The sequence below is a fragment of the Argiope bruennichi genome, chromosome 10 (assembly GCF_947563725.1).
Source record: "Argiope bruennichi chromosome 10, qqArgBrue1.1, whole genome shotgun sequence".
Lineage (NCBI taxonomy): Eukaryota > Metazoa > Arthropoda > Arachnida > Araneae > Araneidae > Argiope > Argiope bruennichi.
Window position 1 is genome coordinate 15,856,306 of NC_079160.1, and position 15,021 is coordinate 15,871,326.

Here is a 15,021-nt window from a genome sequence, read left to right on the forward strand (position 1 = left end):
AGTGTCCCAATACTTTTTTGAGCATGTTTTTTTATTTGATTTCTTCTATTTTCAATTATAACAATAATTTCATTAATATGAGAATTTTTGTTCGAATTATTATGATTAATATACATCAAAATAATATTCATTTCTTTGTTTTGGTTTCATTTGTACGTTTAAATAAAATATAATGATAAAAATCTGTGAACTTGTACAATACTTTTTTGATAGACTGTATATGCGTGAACAACTGCGAATGAAGTTTACATGGGTCTACATGAAGCCAAAGGTGGTCATTCAGTGTCTTATCCCTTTCACACATAATGACCTGTCTGAATCGTGAAATGAATTGCAGAATCTAATCTGATATTTTAATCTGTAATTGAGACAAAGTATCAATTAACTCTTTGCACTCATAGTGCTTCTCACTCACCATTCAAGACAGTGCATCATTTTGACGGTTTATTTATTTAATTTTCAATTTTGATTGTTAAAAACACCTACAGAATGATATCAAGATGTAGACTAACTTTTCGGGGAAATTCAACTGAAAACAATTATATATATATATTTATTTTGGGGACAATAAATAAGTCCTTATATTAAGTGAATAATTATGCATCGAATTACTTTTCCAAGAGCAAGAGGTTACTTCTAAAAGACAAAAGCCACATCGATAATACGCAAGGTAGCAACAAAAGTCCTTTACATTTTTATATAGAATGAAATAAAATAATAATGAATATGCCAGATAGGACATATCTCCTTGACAATGCATTAATAAATTAGAAATTCAATGCATTAACATCATTTGCACTGCAATGCTCGCAGTAGGATACCCCACGAACACACAAAACCAAATGATCTTTGAAACAATTGCAAAGTTGAAAATAAATGGGGCGACTTGCTTCTATTCTTTTTTTTTTTTTTTTAATCCATGCTTGTACATTTGTATGCCCTTGAAATCAGACTGCCTACTGGTCACGTGATCTTGCTGGAGTCATCTAGCTTCCTATACAATAAGTTCATCTGACATCACAGCCATTGATAAATGTGACTATTAACATGCATGGCAATAATTTATTGCGGGTATGTCTATGATTAACCCTTTTAATCTCTTCACAATTTGAAAGACAGAGATCACTTGGGCATGCTTAAAGCTCTTTACATTCTGATAAGAATTAAGACGATAATAAATGTTCCCCTTATAATGTCTGTCCCATGTAATTAGGAAGTCAAATAAGCACTCATTCGTCAGGTACGAGATCTGAAGGGACAGAAATATCCTTTATCCGAGTGCTAACTTTAGTAAATACAAGACATATCATGAGATAAATCGGATGTTAAGAATTATAGTATCCTTTATTTAAAGAAAACTGTAGAGAAAATGATGAGAAGCACGCCAAATCCAGGTAGTAAGAATTTCAAATTAAAAAAAAAAGGAATAATGTGGAATTTAAAAAATAATTTTGGAAGAAAAGTAAAATAATCATTATTTATCTTTCACTATTTTCTTTTTTACATACCTCCATTTCTTTTAAAAATTTGAATGGCATTGGGGAATTTATATAATTTGTTGGTTTCTGTTGTTTTATTAGAACAATTATAATTTATAATATATATAACAGTGATTTTATGTCAGTATGAAATAATTTGTGGGATATATATATATATATGTATGTATATAATGTGTGCTTATTTATTTATTTGTTTGATTAATCCTTATATGATAATTTCAAGTTTTTTGACAGAATCAAATGAAATTCGACTCTTATGCTCCTCAGCATCCAAAAGGATTTGTTTATTTGTTTGTTATTGAAAAATTGCTTCTGTCTCCTAAATGCTTGAAGTGAATCATTTTGAATTTTACCGCTGTTACTTTGGAACATATTATTTCGCAAAATTTTTTTTGAACACCAACTTAAATTTTTAAATGTTACCTTTTCGGTGACAAATTTAATTTTTGCATCACTATTTTTCTAATTTTATTTAATTTTCCTAGATTAATTTGTACCTAATTTATTTATATTTTTTTTTCTATTGAAATATAAACTTATTTTATTTTTTAATGATGTCTATCACCTGCGAGCTTGTGCAAATGTTCTAGTTTTTTATTCTCCGAGTATTTATATTTTTGCTCTTATTTCTTATTGCTTTTTATATGCGAGCTCAATAATTTATATTTGAATATTGTCATTTAAAACTGCAGCAATCTCTTTTGCAATGTGCCTTAATTTTTCTCGTATTTTAAAATTTCCAAATTTTTAATATCTCTTTCGATATATTTTAAGGGGTTGAATATAACAATTCGAAAACTGTATGATGTAAAGTTATTTATACTTTTCTTTTTGTACGACAGAATGATATATATGGAAAAAATAAACGCAGGTGGGGAGCCGTGGCTATACCAGTTAGTGTCAGATATAACATTTCGCATCCTGACTTTTTTCATATTATTTTTTCATTAAAATAAACTGATTTTTTATAAAAAAATAATTAAAGTCACCCTCAATATAATATATGCCACATCTCCTTCAATGTAGTGCATTTTATTTTTATAGGAGCGAAAATGGTGAAATATCAATTTTGAAATATAACGAAGCAGCAGTATTATCTATGCCCCCAAGTAAGCTATCTACTGTATACTATTTCATATAAATTTATATTCTAAGTCTTTTCTTGTTCAAAAAGAATTTGGTTTTTATGATATTGTATTATTTTATTAATAATAGATTCTATATTCTTCCCTATAAAAGCACTTGAAAACAAGCATAGAGAAATCCAAAGTTCTTAAACGCTCAGTTTTGTGTATTTTATAATGAAAGGTAAAAAAGAGGTATTATCTTAAAGTTTTGTAGCAATTCCTTTATCACAATGTTCAAAATTAAGAATTGACTTGAACCTTTTATTATGTACTTATTAATATGCTCATATCGACACAATCTATCCAGAGAGTGAGCAAACTCGGTACTAAAACAAAACTAGAAAATAAATACCAACAAATTGTAATATCATCAATGATACAAATATATATATATAAAAGACAAAAATGCAAACATCCTAAATTCAAAAAGCCAAACAAACAGCTTACAACAAATTACAGTTTGTGTAACAATATCAAATTAAAACATAAAAATATAAAAAATGAAATTAAAATTTAAACCGCCAACACAGCAACCCAAATGTTATTAAATTTTTTAATGTTTAACCTTACAGTGCATCGTGTACCCATTAGCTACACATTTTTATTTCCACTTATTAGCCTCATACGACGATTCCAAAGGGACAAAGTGAGTGTTTGAAAATGCTTTTTTAAATATTTTCGATAAACATTTGTAGAAAAGACCTATACATATAAATATCTATACTAAAATTAGATTTAAACTGGAAATTTGAAAAAAAATTACCAATGTTGTATAAATGGTTCTACTATTAAATATACTTTCAAATTATTATTATTATTATTATTTTGTATCGTAAAAAAATATTTGTGAAAAGGGAATTTTATTTTTGTTGTAGAATTATTATAATGTAATTTGCATCACTGGGATATTGTTTAAATCCCAGGACCAGGTTTATAAGCCTTTCCCACATTTTATTTTTTAAAATTTCACGAAAAAAAATTAAAAAATTTTTTAATAATTTTCTTAAGTTATATACTTTTGTTCAAAAACACACACACACACACAAAATATGTTTTGTAAAAAATGAAGAAAAATGAGGCATTCAAGGGTCAAAAAGGAATCAAAATTTTCACAAACGTGAAAAAAATCAATGTTACGTGTTTTTGACAACTTTACTTCTTTAAAAAGTTGACTGCAAGTATTGCAGGAAATGATGAAAATATCTTTCAATTTCACCAAACTAAACTTATCTTTAATAGGAATTTCAAACTAAACTGTAATTATTTTGCAATTTTTAAAAAATAAAGTTATCTAACATAAATACAATTTTAAATGTAGAGATTTTATAATTTTCTAAATGGTACTTATAATTTGAATGGATCTTTAATTTTAAAGGTTAAAATGTGAACTAAATGGATTATAATCGGTTAAAAATTATATAATATGTCTGTTAATAATAATTAAGTTAATATAAATAGAACCAATAAAACGCTCTATTCGGGTTTATGTTTCATAATTTATCCAATTTTATTCGACTGTTTAGTATGAATTCTTTAAATTTATATTTTAAGAAAGAATGAGATGAGAAATCAGTAATATTTCCCCATAAAATGTAGCAATTTCTGCTAAATACGGACCACAAATTAAATTATGCAGCGGTCAGCAAGTTCTTTAAGTGAGAAACTAGCACGGATTTGACAAAGAATATATTGGTAGTCTCCAACATACTTTAATGAGTTTTTTTAAATATATTAACAGATAATCTTATCAGAACTATAAATTTTTAAGTGATTCTATTGATGAGAAACAATCAGTTTTTATTTTGCTCCTTGCGACCAAGGGCCAGCTCGTGGCATAGTTGGTAGCACAAATTATGATTGAAAAAGTTATATAAATAATAGCTAGATGTTTTACTTTCTAATGATGCACCACAATTTCTGTGTTACCATATATCTTTGATTCATCTGAGTGCATTTCATGATTACAATTTGGCAGACTTTGGCATTCTTCTTCGCCCAGATTTTCGCCAGAATTTTTTAAAAAATTTTTTAAAAATAAATTTTTTAATATAAATTTTTTAAAATTCATTTTGTTTTTTTAAATGACTAAAAACATAAATTCAACTGATTATTGCAATTTATTGTATATATTACAAAATAAAAGCAGAAGTGAAAATCCAATGGAATTAATAATTGGCAAAAATACACGATGAAATATTTTTATGGACGAGTTTGAATTCCATCAAACCATTTAAAAACATTGTCTTAGATAATGTATGAAATTGAATTAAAAATATTCTTAAAATTAAGTTGAAAATTTTATGGAAATGAAATTGATATCATTAAAAAGGTAACTTTTTTGAGTCTTAAGATAATAATAGGACTGCTTTTGTAAGGTAATTAATTGTTAAAGACGATATGAACATCAATATCCATAAGCAAATCGTAATCATTATCCATCTTGCAATGTTTAAGTCTATTTCAGCGATAGATTAAACTTTCTGCTTGAAGTCTAGTTCTTGATTTCTTTTAAATCTCTTTTTTCTGAATTTTCAGCGACACGGGGAATCATTTCCAAAATATTTAAAATTTCATTCTGCTCATTAATTAATTAATCAAAGCGTTCAATCAATACAGCTGTAAAAGCCTTTATTCAACTACTTTGAAATTCGTGTGACTGTTTTTTTAACATTAGACTGTTGCCATTCGACATTAAGAAATAAGTGCGATTTCTGTGCCACGTGTGTTAGCGTTTTATATTTCTATTGGATTTTATGATTTTTTTTCTCTGGATGGGATATTTATTGCTGCTCTGCAGTACTCAAAATTTTTACTATAGACCAGTTTTTAAATATCTTTAATTTGTCAATTTCCAAATTATATGAGATAAAAGGGAAAATAATGCACGAAGAGAGAGAGAGAGAGTGTCTTTATTTTCCACACCAATTCGGTTTGCCAAAAGTATGCAAGACTTGACACTTAATCAGCGGGAAGCAGTGATTTTGCATGTGGACTGGATTAACTGTCCTATGGTTCAAATTTACCCATAGGCTCTTGAAGTATTTGTTTGCCTCGTATTTCGAAATCAAGGAACCATAGTCAGAACTGTAGAGAAGTATGCAACTCAGTTGCTGAAACCTATTTAAAATGTTTACAAGCTCCTAAAATTTAACTCAAACAAGAGATCGATTTAAAAAAAAGGCTAATTTTAATTCACAATCTATACACAAAGCATGTGAATAGTCACAAACACATGCGTGGAAATCAATATTTCTCAGAAGCCTGTGAGTGTAGTCCCCCGAAACTTTCTAGCATACTCTATGATAAATAGGTTATCTGTCTTTACAGCATGAAATCGTGAGCTTTGGATAAGGCTGCAAATACCTTGCATGATTTTGGCCCACTACAGTTAAGAAATATAGTTATAATCCATGGCATGAGGTTAATGCACAGGTTCAAATCGAATACTTATTTTGAATGTTTTTTCTTTACGATCCGTTTAAATCGAAATTTGACATTGAACTATAATTGTAATCGCAGGATCAAACACTGAATTTCATTTATTTAAATCACTGTGTTTCTTGAGTTATTATATTCATATGCATGCGGAAACATGAACTAACAGACGGTCAACCCTTCGACAGATTTGGTTTAAAAATTTGATGATAATCTTCTCTGTCTTACTGTTTACGTTTTGTAATTCGTTTATTTGTACTCGGAATACTGGATAGATAGGCTTTCACTAAATAGATTTCGCTCAAAGTGTAGCAAAAAACTACAAATTTGGTGTTATATCCACATACCAAATTTCATCCATTTAATTCAAAATGTTTTTGAGCTATCGTGTTCCCAAACAGACATTCACAAATCCAAGTATGTGTTTCTCGAGTTCAGAGAAAACGAGGAGATTCGTCAAAATCTCGTGTTCGAACTTTTTGATGATCACAAAAAATTCTCTCTGTATACTTCGTATAGAAGAAAGTAAAAGTCGCGCAAAAAGAAATAATAATTTTTCACTTCTTTGTATTAAAACATTTCACAGAATCAAATACTCTAAGTGAATTTTTAATAAATTTCATTTTTCCTGGTTTTGATTTCAATGTTAAATTTCTTCACCCCGAAATTTAATACATTTTTCACGATAGCTGATTGTAGATCTTCAAATATCTAGAGAGCATTTCTTTGTTATTCAGTTAAACTGTAAGTTTACAAAATTGTTATAAGAATAAATTAATTAACTAAATCATTAAGCACATTAAAATAAACCAACTAAGTTGTACTATTTTCAATAATATTATTTCACGTACACGCACGACATAAATGATAAATACTTAGAGAATATTGTTTTAAATCAATTTCTTATCAAGTTATAACGAAAAATTTGCTATAAATATCATATGCTTGAAAATAGATTTCTCAAATCTATTTATTGACTTTAAAAATTTCTATTACGCACTTAAATTTAAATCATGACTAAAGTTAAAAAATAATTTTAAATTTTATAAAGAAAAATAATAAGCAATAGGTATTTATACCGATTTTTCTTCTTTTTTTTATGCAACAAAGTTATTTTATAAAAAGTAATTTCTTTATTTATTATTATCATGCATTCTATGGTTTTAAAATGAATTAAGGACGTAATATATCCAAAAGTTTATTTTAATGATTAAAAACATGATTTGCAAATTTACATTTCATATTTTATTTAATAAAGCGAACGACAATTCCGTCAAACATATTCTTTCTCTTTTATTTAATAAAGAAGCATACAGTTAGCGATTTTTTGCTTAAGCGAAACGTTGCAACTTTTATAGTATTTATTTTCATTTAGAATTAATAATTCTTTATAAACTGTGTATAACTAGTTTCGGACTTTTTAAATACATAGTGTATCTTAATTTATCTTTTGACTGCGGCAACTTCTCAGAGTCTCACTAGATGTCACTAAAAGTGACTGCAAAAAAGAGAGAGATAAAAGGAAATTGTTTATCGTCACTCCCACTCTGTTCTAATATGTCTTCCAAATAATTAATTCAAATGAAAATCCCATTTTTAATGCTTAAAAAGAAATATTTAGGTTACAAAGATTTAAAATCTTTTTTACGTCAGTGATTTCTAACACTGAACAATGTCAACCTGAGCTTTCAAGAGCAATAATAAAAGTTCGAATAAAAAAATGTGATAATTTTGGTTATGTCAAAATTATTTCAAGAGAAAGATTTTTTTACTAATCTGTGCTGCTTTATTATTTCAGAAAGTTCTCATTTTGAAAGCAATGTTCATTAAATTGCTTCGCCATGTTCTTTTTAATAAAAAAAAAAATTGTAGTACTTTAGAGTACCGATCCAAAAGGAATTGTAATTCAAATTGTAGGTCAATCAAAACTGGCCTTGTGAATGATAGTTAAAAATCAATATATGTAATATTTTCTCTGTGGATTTCTTGGAAATACTTTTTATGGATCGGATATTATTTCGTATTTTAAAGGTGACTACTTTTTAGACAAGCAAGCTGTTGGTTCCTTATAAGATGTGTTGAATCATATATTGATTTAATTTTTTAAAAATAAGTTATGAGTGTTAAGAAAGTGGAAATGTTTAGCAACATTTCTGAACAATTAGTAGAGTAATTTTCAATTAATACATGTTTGTTGTGCTTCTTCGTTGTTGTAATGTTGAAAAATAGTGTGTTTTAACATTATTTTTTTATTTATTGGCTGGATAACAAAAGATTAAGTATTAGTGTTCCTTTAAAGATGCGTTTTATATGCTGTAGATTATTTAGTGAACTTAATTTTTCAGCTTTTCATTTGTAAATATCAATAAATGTGGAGTGGAGTGCTCTAAGCAATTTAGTTGATTTAAAAAATTTGCTTCCATTTTCAATTTTTGCTTATAGATATTTTTCAATTATTTATATTACTAATTTAGATGAAAATAATGAACCTCAATTTTTTATGGTTACATTTTATAATTCCTTCAAACAAATTAATTTTTTTTTTACGAATATGTGGGGAGAGGGTGGCACATTGGATGCAAATTGTAATTAGAAATTCTTCTAATTCCCTATTATTCATTTGAAATGCTTATGATCTACAATGCTTTTAAAATAAAGCATTTAAAATCATTCCTACTAAGGAAAATCGAGACGTTTTTTCGCAGTAAGTGCGACATTGGAATCTTAAGATTTCAGTCCCATCTGGTGCTCAAAATTTGAAATATTAATAATTTCATCAAAAAGCAAAGAGGTTTGGTTAACGAGAACTGTAGTAAATTTTACTATTCACAGTAAAATTCTGAAGCTCAGTAGACTTATCTAATTCAAATAATTAATTTAAAATTTTATATTCATTAATCAGATAGTAAAGCATTTTAATTCATTTTTTATTTTTTTACACATGAGAAAGTGAAATTATAAATTTTTAAGTAAAAGGTGAAAGTACTATAATCGTCAAAAAATTCGAATTCGAGATGTTGACGAATTTCTGTCTTTTAGACCTCGCTGAGTCGGCAGAACGCATTTTTGGAATTTTGTTTGTCTATCTATTAGCACAATTCAAATACACTTTGAGCCGGAGAGATGAAATCTGGTATAAGGCCTCACTCCAAATATTGTAGTTCTTTCAAATTTTGAGCGAAGTCAATTCAGAGGAAGAATGTTTGTCCGGCTGTCCGAAAATAAGTTAACACGATAAAAACAAAACAAAGAGAGCTGGATGACATGTAGGTTTATCATCTATATAGATATCTAATACATAGAAATAACACAGATTTAATATCTAAAGTGTAGATAGCTATAAATTTGAAATCAAATCAGTCAAGGAATTGTACTTTCAATAACTTATAAACGCAATGACTTAAGTATATGAAATTTAGTATGTGACTTTGTACATTTGTGGCAGATTTTGGTTTCATTCAGTCAGAAATAGGCATTCAAGATACACATTCTGTTATCCAGTCCATATGTATCAAGCGATCAACAGCAAAAATAAATAAATAAATACATCATTAAATATCGCACATTTATAAACTATTTCATAACTAGTATTCGTTGAGATATGCAGTTAATAATATCCAGGAACTTTTATTGTGGAATATGCGATAACGTTTCGGAGATGCCACTTGATTTTATTGTTTTGATAATGTAAAGAAATATTTTACCCACGACCCTATTTTAAACATTCAACTCTGAATACAGAGTTTCCAAAATGAATGGAATAATTATTTTTGGCATTTAAGAGTTAAAAGTTTATTTTATTCACTCATTTTTGCACTTACCGTATATAACTGCCGATTTTACACTTCATGAAGTAAATTCAAAATTATTCTTATAAGAACTCAATAAATGCGTTTCTTTCGAAAGAATGGAGAAGGGTGGGTTAGATAAAATCTTGATTTCTCTTCAACGAGTGACATAAATCCAAAGTGTAATCCTTGAACATTGTAATTAGAAGATATAGATATGTTTAGAAAGTAGGACCCCTTTTAGTTTATTATTATTATTATCTGAATGCACGTAAGAAAGATCCATAGACTAATAAAAGTTCGCGGTTTTCTTGGTTAATTCGAGTTTCTTTGCTATGAAAGGAAGAAAAATGATAACTTTTCCTTGCCATGAGGGTTAATTTCCAGTTTCTGGTTAGATAATATTGTTAAAACTCGGAATATAATTATTAAGTAGGAAAAGTTAAGCAAAATATTCCTATATTTTCATGTTTTTAGTTATTTAACATATTATAGATATAAAATATTTTCCTAATTGTGTTAAATATTTGTATCGTCAATTCATCTTTGAAGTTTATTGACAAAAACGAACTTCACACTATAAAATGAGTTGTGACGACATTGAAATGCAATTATTATATAGAAATTAAAGAAAGCTTACTTTTTTCCGCAAAAAAATTAAAAGTTTTACCAATTTAAAAGTAATTTAAATTGGTAGATTTTCTTTCGAATTTCTTTTCACTTCTCAAATTCATCTTAGTTATTAGAGATTTTTGATATTTTCAGATGCTAAATAAATTGAAAAAATCTCATCTTAAATCTAAAATCATCTGGAAATTTATTTGAATTCAAACGACTATAGCGCCATCTTTTGTTCTATGAAGAAGTATTTTTTATTTCAGCTCTTCCTTTCAAGTCTTGCATAAAACAATTTCTTCTGTTCAAAGCAATAAATTCAACAAACTCAATTCAACATGAAATGATTTCAAAATCCTTTTTTTTTTAACACAAGAACTTTTTCCAGTATTTGAGATTTTTGGTCGTTTTTTATGTTAAAAAAATTCATCATAAACTTTTCGAAAATTCATAAGGAATATCAGGGGCGCCATCTATTACAGAATTCTGAAATTAATTCTGAGAAGTAAAAAGTATTCCATTTCTTCCATTAACTTAATAATAAGTGAATTAAGTTTTCTTTATAACTCCTAATCATCAGTTTATTTTATTTCATAATATAGACATGAAGGATATCATGTTATAATATTAAACATTTCAAATTCTATATTTTAAAATTTGTTTGTTGAAAGATGGAACATTATGGTAAAAGTAACAGAAAATTAAAGAAAAAGTATATCAAATGACAAACAAAATTACTTTCTTGTATACTTACTCATATAGGAGTCACATCTATAATATGCGATCTAATAGTTACTAATATAGCATCTAGATATAATAACAATCTTAAACAATTCCTTTGTCATAACGAATGAAAATGAGTGCCACACATTCAATTAAAAAATTAATGAAATTATGTAAAAAAAATCTGGAAACAAAGGCAAATCTCAATTAATATTCATTAACAAAATTTGAGAATATTTAATTCTGTTTGTATAGTAATTAACTTAGTATTTTCATTTAATGGAGTTGTAGTATATATGCAACAATGTTCGATACTGTATTAGCTTGAGAATATGAGTGTTGAATAAGAGCATTGCCATATTTGGTATACTATTTCACATTGATAAACAATTTTCGAATACAGATCACATGTTAAACTTCATGAATTTTACTCGTTGAAATTTTTTATTTGTTATTCTTAAAAAATAATATTCTCTCGCATTGAAATTAGAAAGATTTAGAGATATAATTGCGAAAATGCTTTTCTTGTTCACTCCTTTTTTTCCCTTTTAAATTTCAGACATTTTTTAAAATCTCGATTTTTTAATACAGTATTTCGAATTCAAAGATGAAAGAAGGAAAATTACTTATTTAACCGGAATGAAAAGTCTTCAATAATAATTCAAAAATTTCCTTTAAAAGAATTATTTGAAAGATACAAACCCAATTAGTAATTAGTATAAAATAACTGGTCAGTGTAATTATTGTTGATTTTTAAATAATTTTTTGAAGGGATTTTATCTTTATAATCTGAAAGAAAATTGTCCTAGAGTTTTTTTTAAATTCATTTTTTTGTTGGAAAATATTTTTTGTCAATGACATCTGTTTCATTTATTGAATAAAAGAGGCAGAACTGCCGAAAAAGGATATTAAATAAAAGACCCCAAGTCGTTTTCATTTACACAGACTACATAGGTGTTATTAATCAATAATTATCTCTTTTTTAAGTATGATCTCCCAATAAAAGTTTCTAATAAATTCATGGATACATTTTTATTTTAATTTCGTCTGTCCTTCACTACTAGTATAAATACAGATACAAATTATTTAAAAGTAATATTTTTTAAAAAATTAAGTAGCATATAAAAGTTACACTTTAAGTAATTTTATCTTCAAATAATGGAAATATTTGAAAATAAAATTACATTTCTTACTTCTTGCTTACAGAATATTAATTATTTCTGCAATAACCAATGAAGTAGCAATGTCGTGGCAGTTGAGGGATTTATAACATTTACATGATTATTTTCCATGCGTGTTCTTCATAACGTATGGAGTAATCGAAAATCGGAAAAAAAAAAAAAAAGATAAAGAAGCCTGTTCTTCAATAGAAAAATGTATATAGTTTATTCAAATAATCAAAAAGAAAATGTACAAATAAATAGATCCTCTTCATTGACTTGACAAGTGGTGTCACTTCCGTCTCTCTCCCATCTGTCCGTTTGATTTCAGAGCGGTGGTGGGCAGAACTTCGGCAGACGACCCTCGGGGAAGGGATTTCCGAGGCATCCCTTCTCTGCCACTCCTGCCCGTGATGTCCAGAGAGTTCCTACAAAAATAGAATGCCCATCTTTTTATAGAACAATATATTAATTTGACCATCGGTGAATTTTGAAAGAAAGTAGCATTTGTAAATTGGAGCCAGAATTCCATACTCAGTCTAAACTTCTATAATTAATCAATATGAGGATGTCGGAATTTCAATGGAATATCAGTCTTCAATATATGTTGGATTATGGATTAGACATACGGTTCTTATATAGATTCGAAACACAAGCTTGAACTAAAATGACTGATAAGGTAATTGCTAATTGAAATTTAATTAGTCATTTTTTTTTCATTTAAAATATTTAGTTTAAAGTGTCCACCATAGATGGAGCCACCAAAAATGAAGTACACACATGATAATAAAGTTAGACATATGTATAGAATGTAATATATCATCTTTCAAAATGCTCATGCACATTTCCAATATGAAACATCGCCATACAAATTGTCGATTTTCAGTAAAGTGAATGAATTTAATTTTTCATAGTAAAAAACTCTGCAACGATGATAATTTTCAACAAGGCAGAATTCCAGGAAATGATGGCTGATCCGATTACCTTACTACATTATAAACAGATAACGATTAATACATCTAAGGGTATCAGATTTTCACTTTCTGAATCGTGAATCACATCGATAGATTGCATTCATTCAGTCAATATGCTTCTGGAAATTCATACCAGCTTTTGAAGACAGGCTGGAATAAGGTGATGAGAAAGATATCCGAGCTGGCATTCCACTTTCAATCTATGCTGAAAGACTTATTCAAATGTGAGCTGTCACTGAATTAGTGAAGTGACCTTTGTTCATATATGTGAGATAGTAATATTTCTCATATGTAATGAATGCTCGGTTCGGATTATATTGGGAAGATTATGATTCAGATTACAATTAACATTGAGATTGAAAAGAGAGAGAGAGATTCAGAAGCCTGAACGCGAACAGAATATAATACTTATAAAAGCATAACTGAAAAATACCGGTTCTGATAAAAATACTTAATTGAATACTGATAAAAATATAATTGAATGGCTCATAAATAGTATTTCACAGAATTATGCTTTATGAATGGAATGGTATTGAGAGATCAACAGGGGTTAAGTCAAATAATTCAGAAAGAAAGCAATAGACGCGTGTCACTTACCGGGAGGAGGCTGGACTCACTTTCCTTCTGCGCAAGCGCCCCGAGGAAGGAGAATAATGAAGGCGGAAAATTTCTTTTTCGGATCTGCGCAAAATAAAGACAAAAATAAATAAATAAATAATGAATAAATAAGCAATTTCTACTTTAGAAATAAAAAAAAAAATCTTCCAAATGCAATAAAATGAAATCATTGGCACCAATATAAAGAAATGTATGTAAAATAATTTAAATAAAAAGTAGCACTAAAATTATATTATTTTAGATTACATATAAATTTAACTGCTAGGAATTGTTCATTTTTTTAATCTTTTTATTAATGATTGCAATTTCGAATGAAAAAAAAAGGATTGTTTCATATCTTTTCAAGTGTAAATAAGGAATAAATTCGAAATATTACACCATTGGAAGCTCACATTTCTCTTGCATTTTCATAATCATATGCGTAATCGTAATTTGTTTTATATTCAGTGTGACAGAGGATAAATTATACACTTCAAAGAACAGGGCAAGCATACTTTTATGATATTTTCTAAACTTTTGTTAAAGAATTGAATTAATGAGTTTTCATAAAATAACATTTCTTCCTGTATTAAAAGGCTGTGTTTTATAGACAAGTAAAATGGTTTTCATTTTCTGGATATGATAAGTGTAATGTACCTACCATTTACTAAGCCAATTTCTCCTCTGTTGATACTGATTTATAGTGTATCAGGTACATTGAATAAAATTTTAAGACATCCAAATTTTATAGGAAAAAGTGGAGTTTTGCTTGGTAATGTATGAAATCCTTACAAGAGTAAGACATCAAAACAATCATTACTTTAGGGAAAACGTATTGATAGCAATAAGAATTCGCACATTTAATTCAAAACATTCTTATATGGTGTATATGTAGTAGTTCTTGAATAGAAATTACCGATGAAAATAAGTAATTGGAATTTATTCTACATACAGAGATATTAAATAATTATTATTGCACAATATTTACCTACAATGAAAATTTGTGTTTCTCTGTGAAATGTTATGGGCCATTATTTACTAGTTATGATTACTAAATGCATTTTTATTATAAACAGAAAAGAATAGTTGAAAGGCATTCGAAG

General features: G+C 27.6%; 1 protein-coding gene across 1 annotated transcript in view; it reads right to left on the bottom strand.

Moving 5' to 3' along the window:
* Positions 1-12,546: 12,546 nt before the first annotated feature.
* Positions 12,547-15,021, bottom strand: part of LOC129988271 (band 4.1-like protein 4) — a 98,555-nt gene continuing 96,080 nt past the window's right edge. The window contains exons 23-24 of the mRNA XM_056096458.1: positions 13,919-14,002; positions 12,547-12,775 (exon numbers count right to left, since the gene is read on the bottom strand). Of these exons, the coding sequence (XP_055952433.1) occupies positions 12,640-12,775; positions 13,919-14,002 (220 nt within the window). The 3' untranslated portion in view covers positions 12,547-12,639. The remainder of the gene's footprint in view (positions 12,776-13,918; positions 14,003-15,021) is intronic.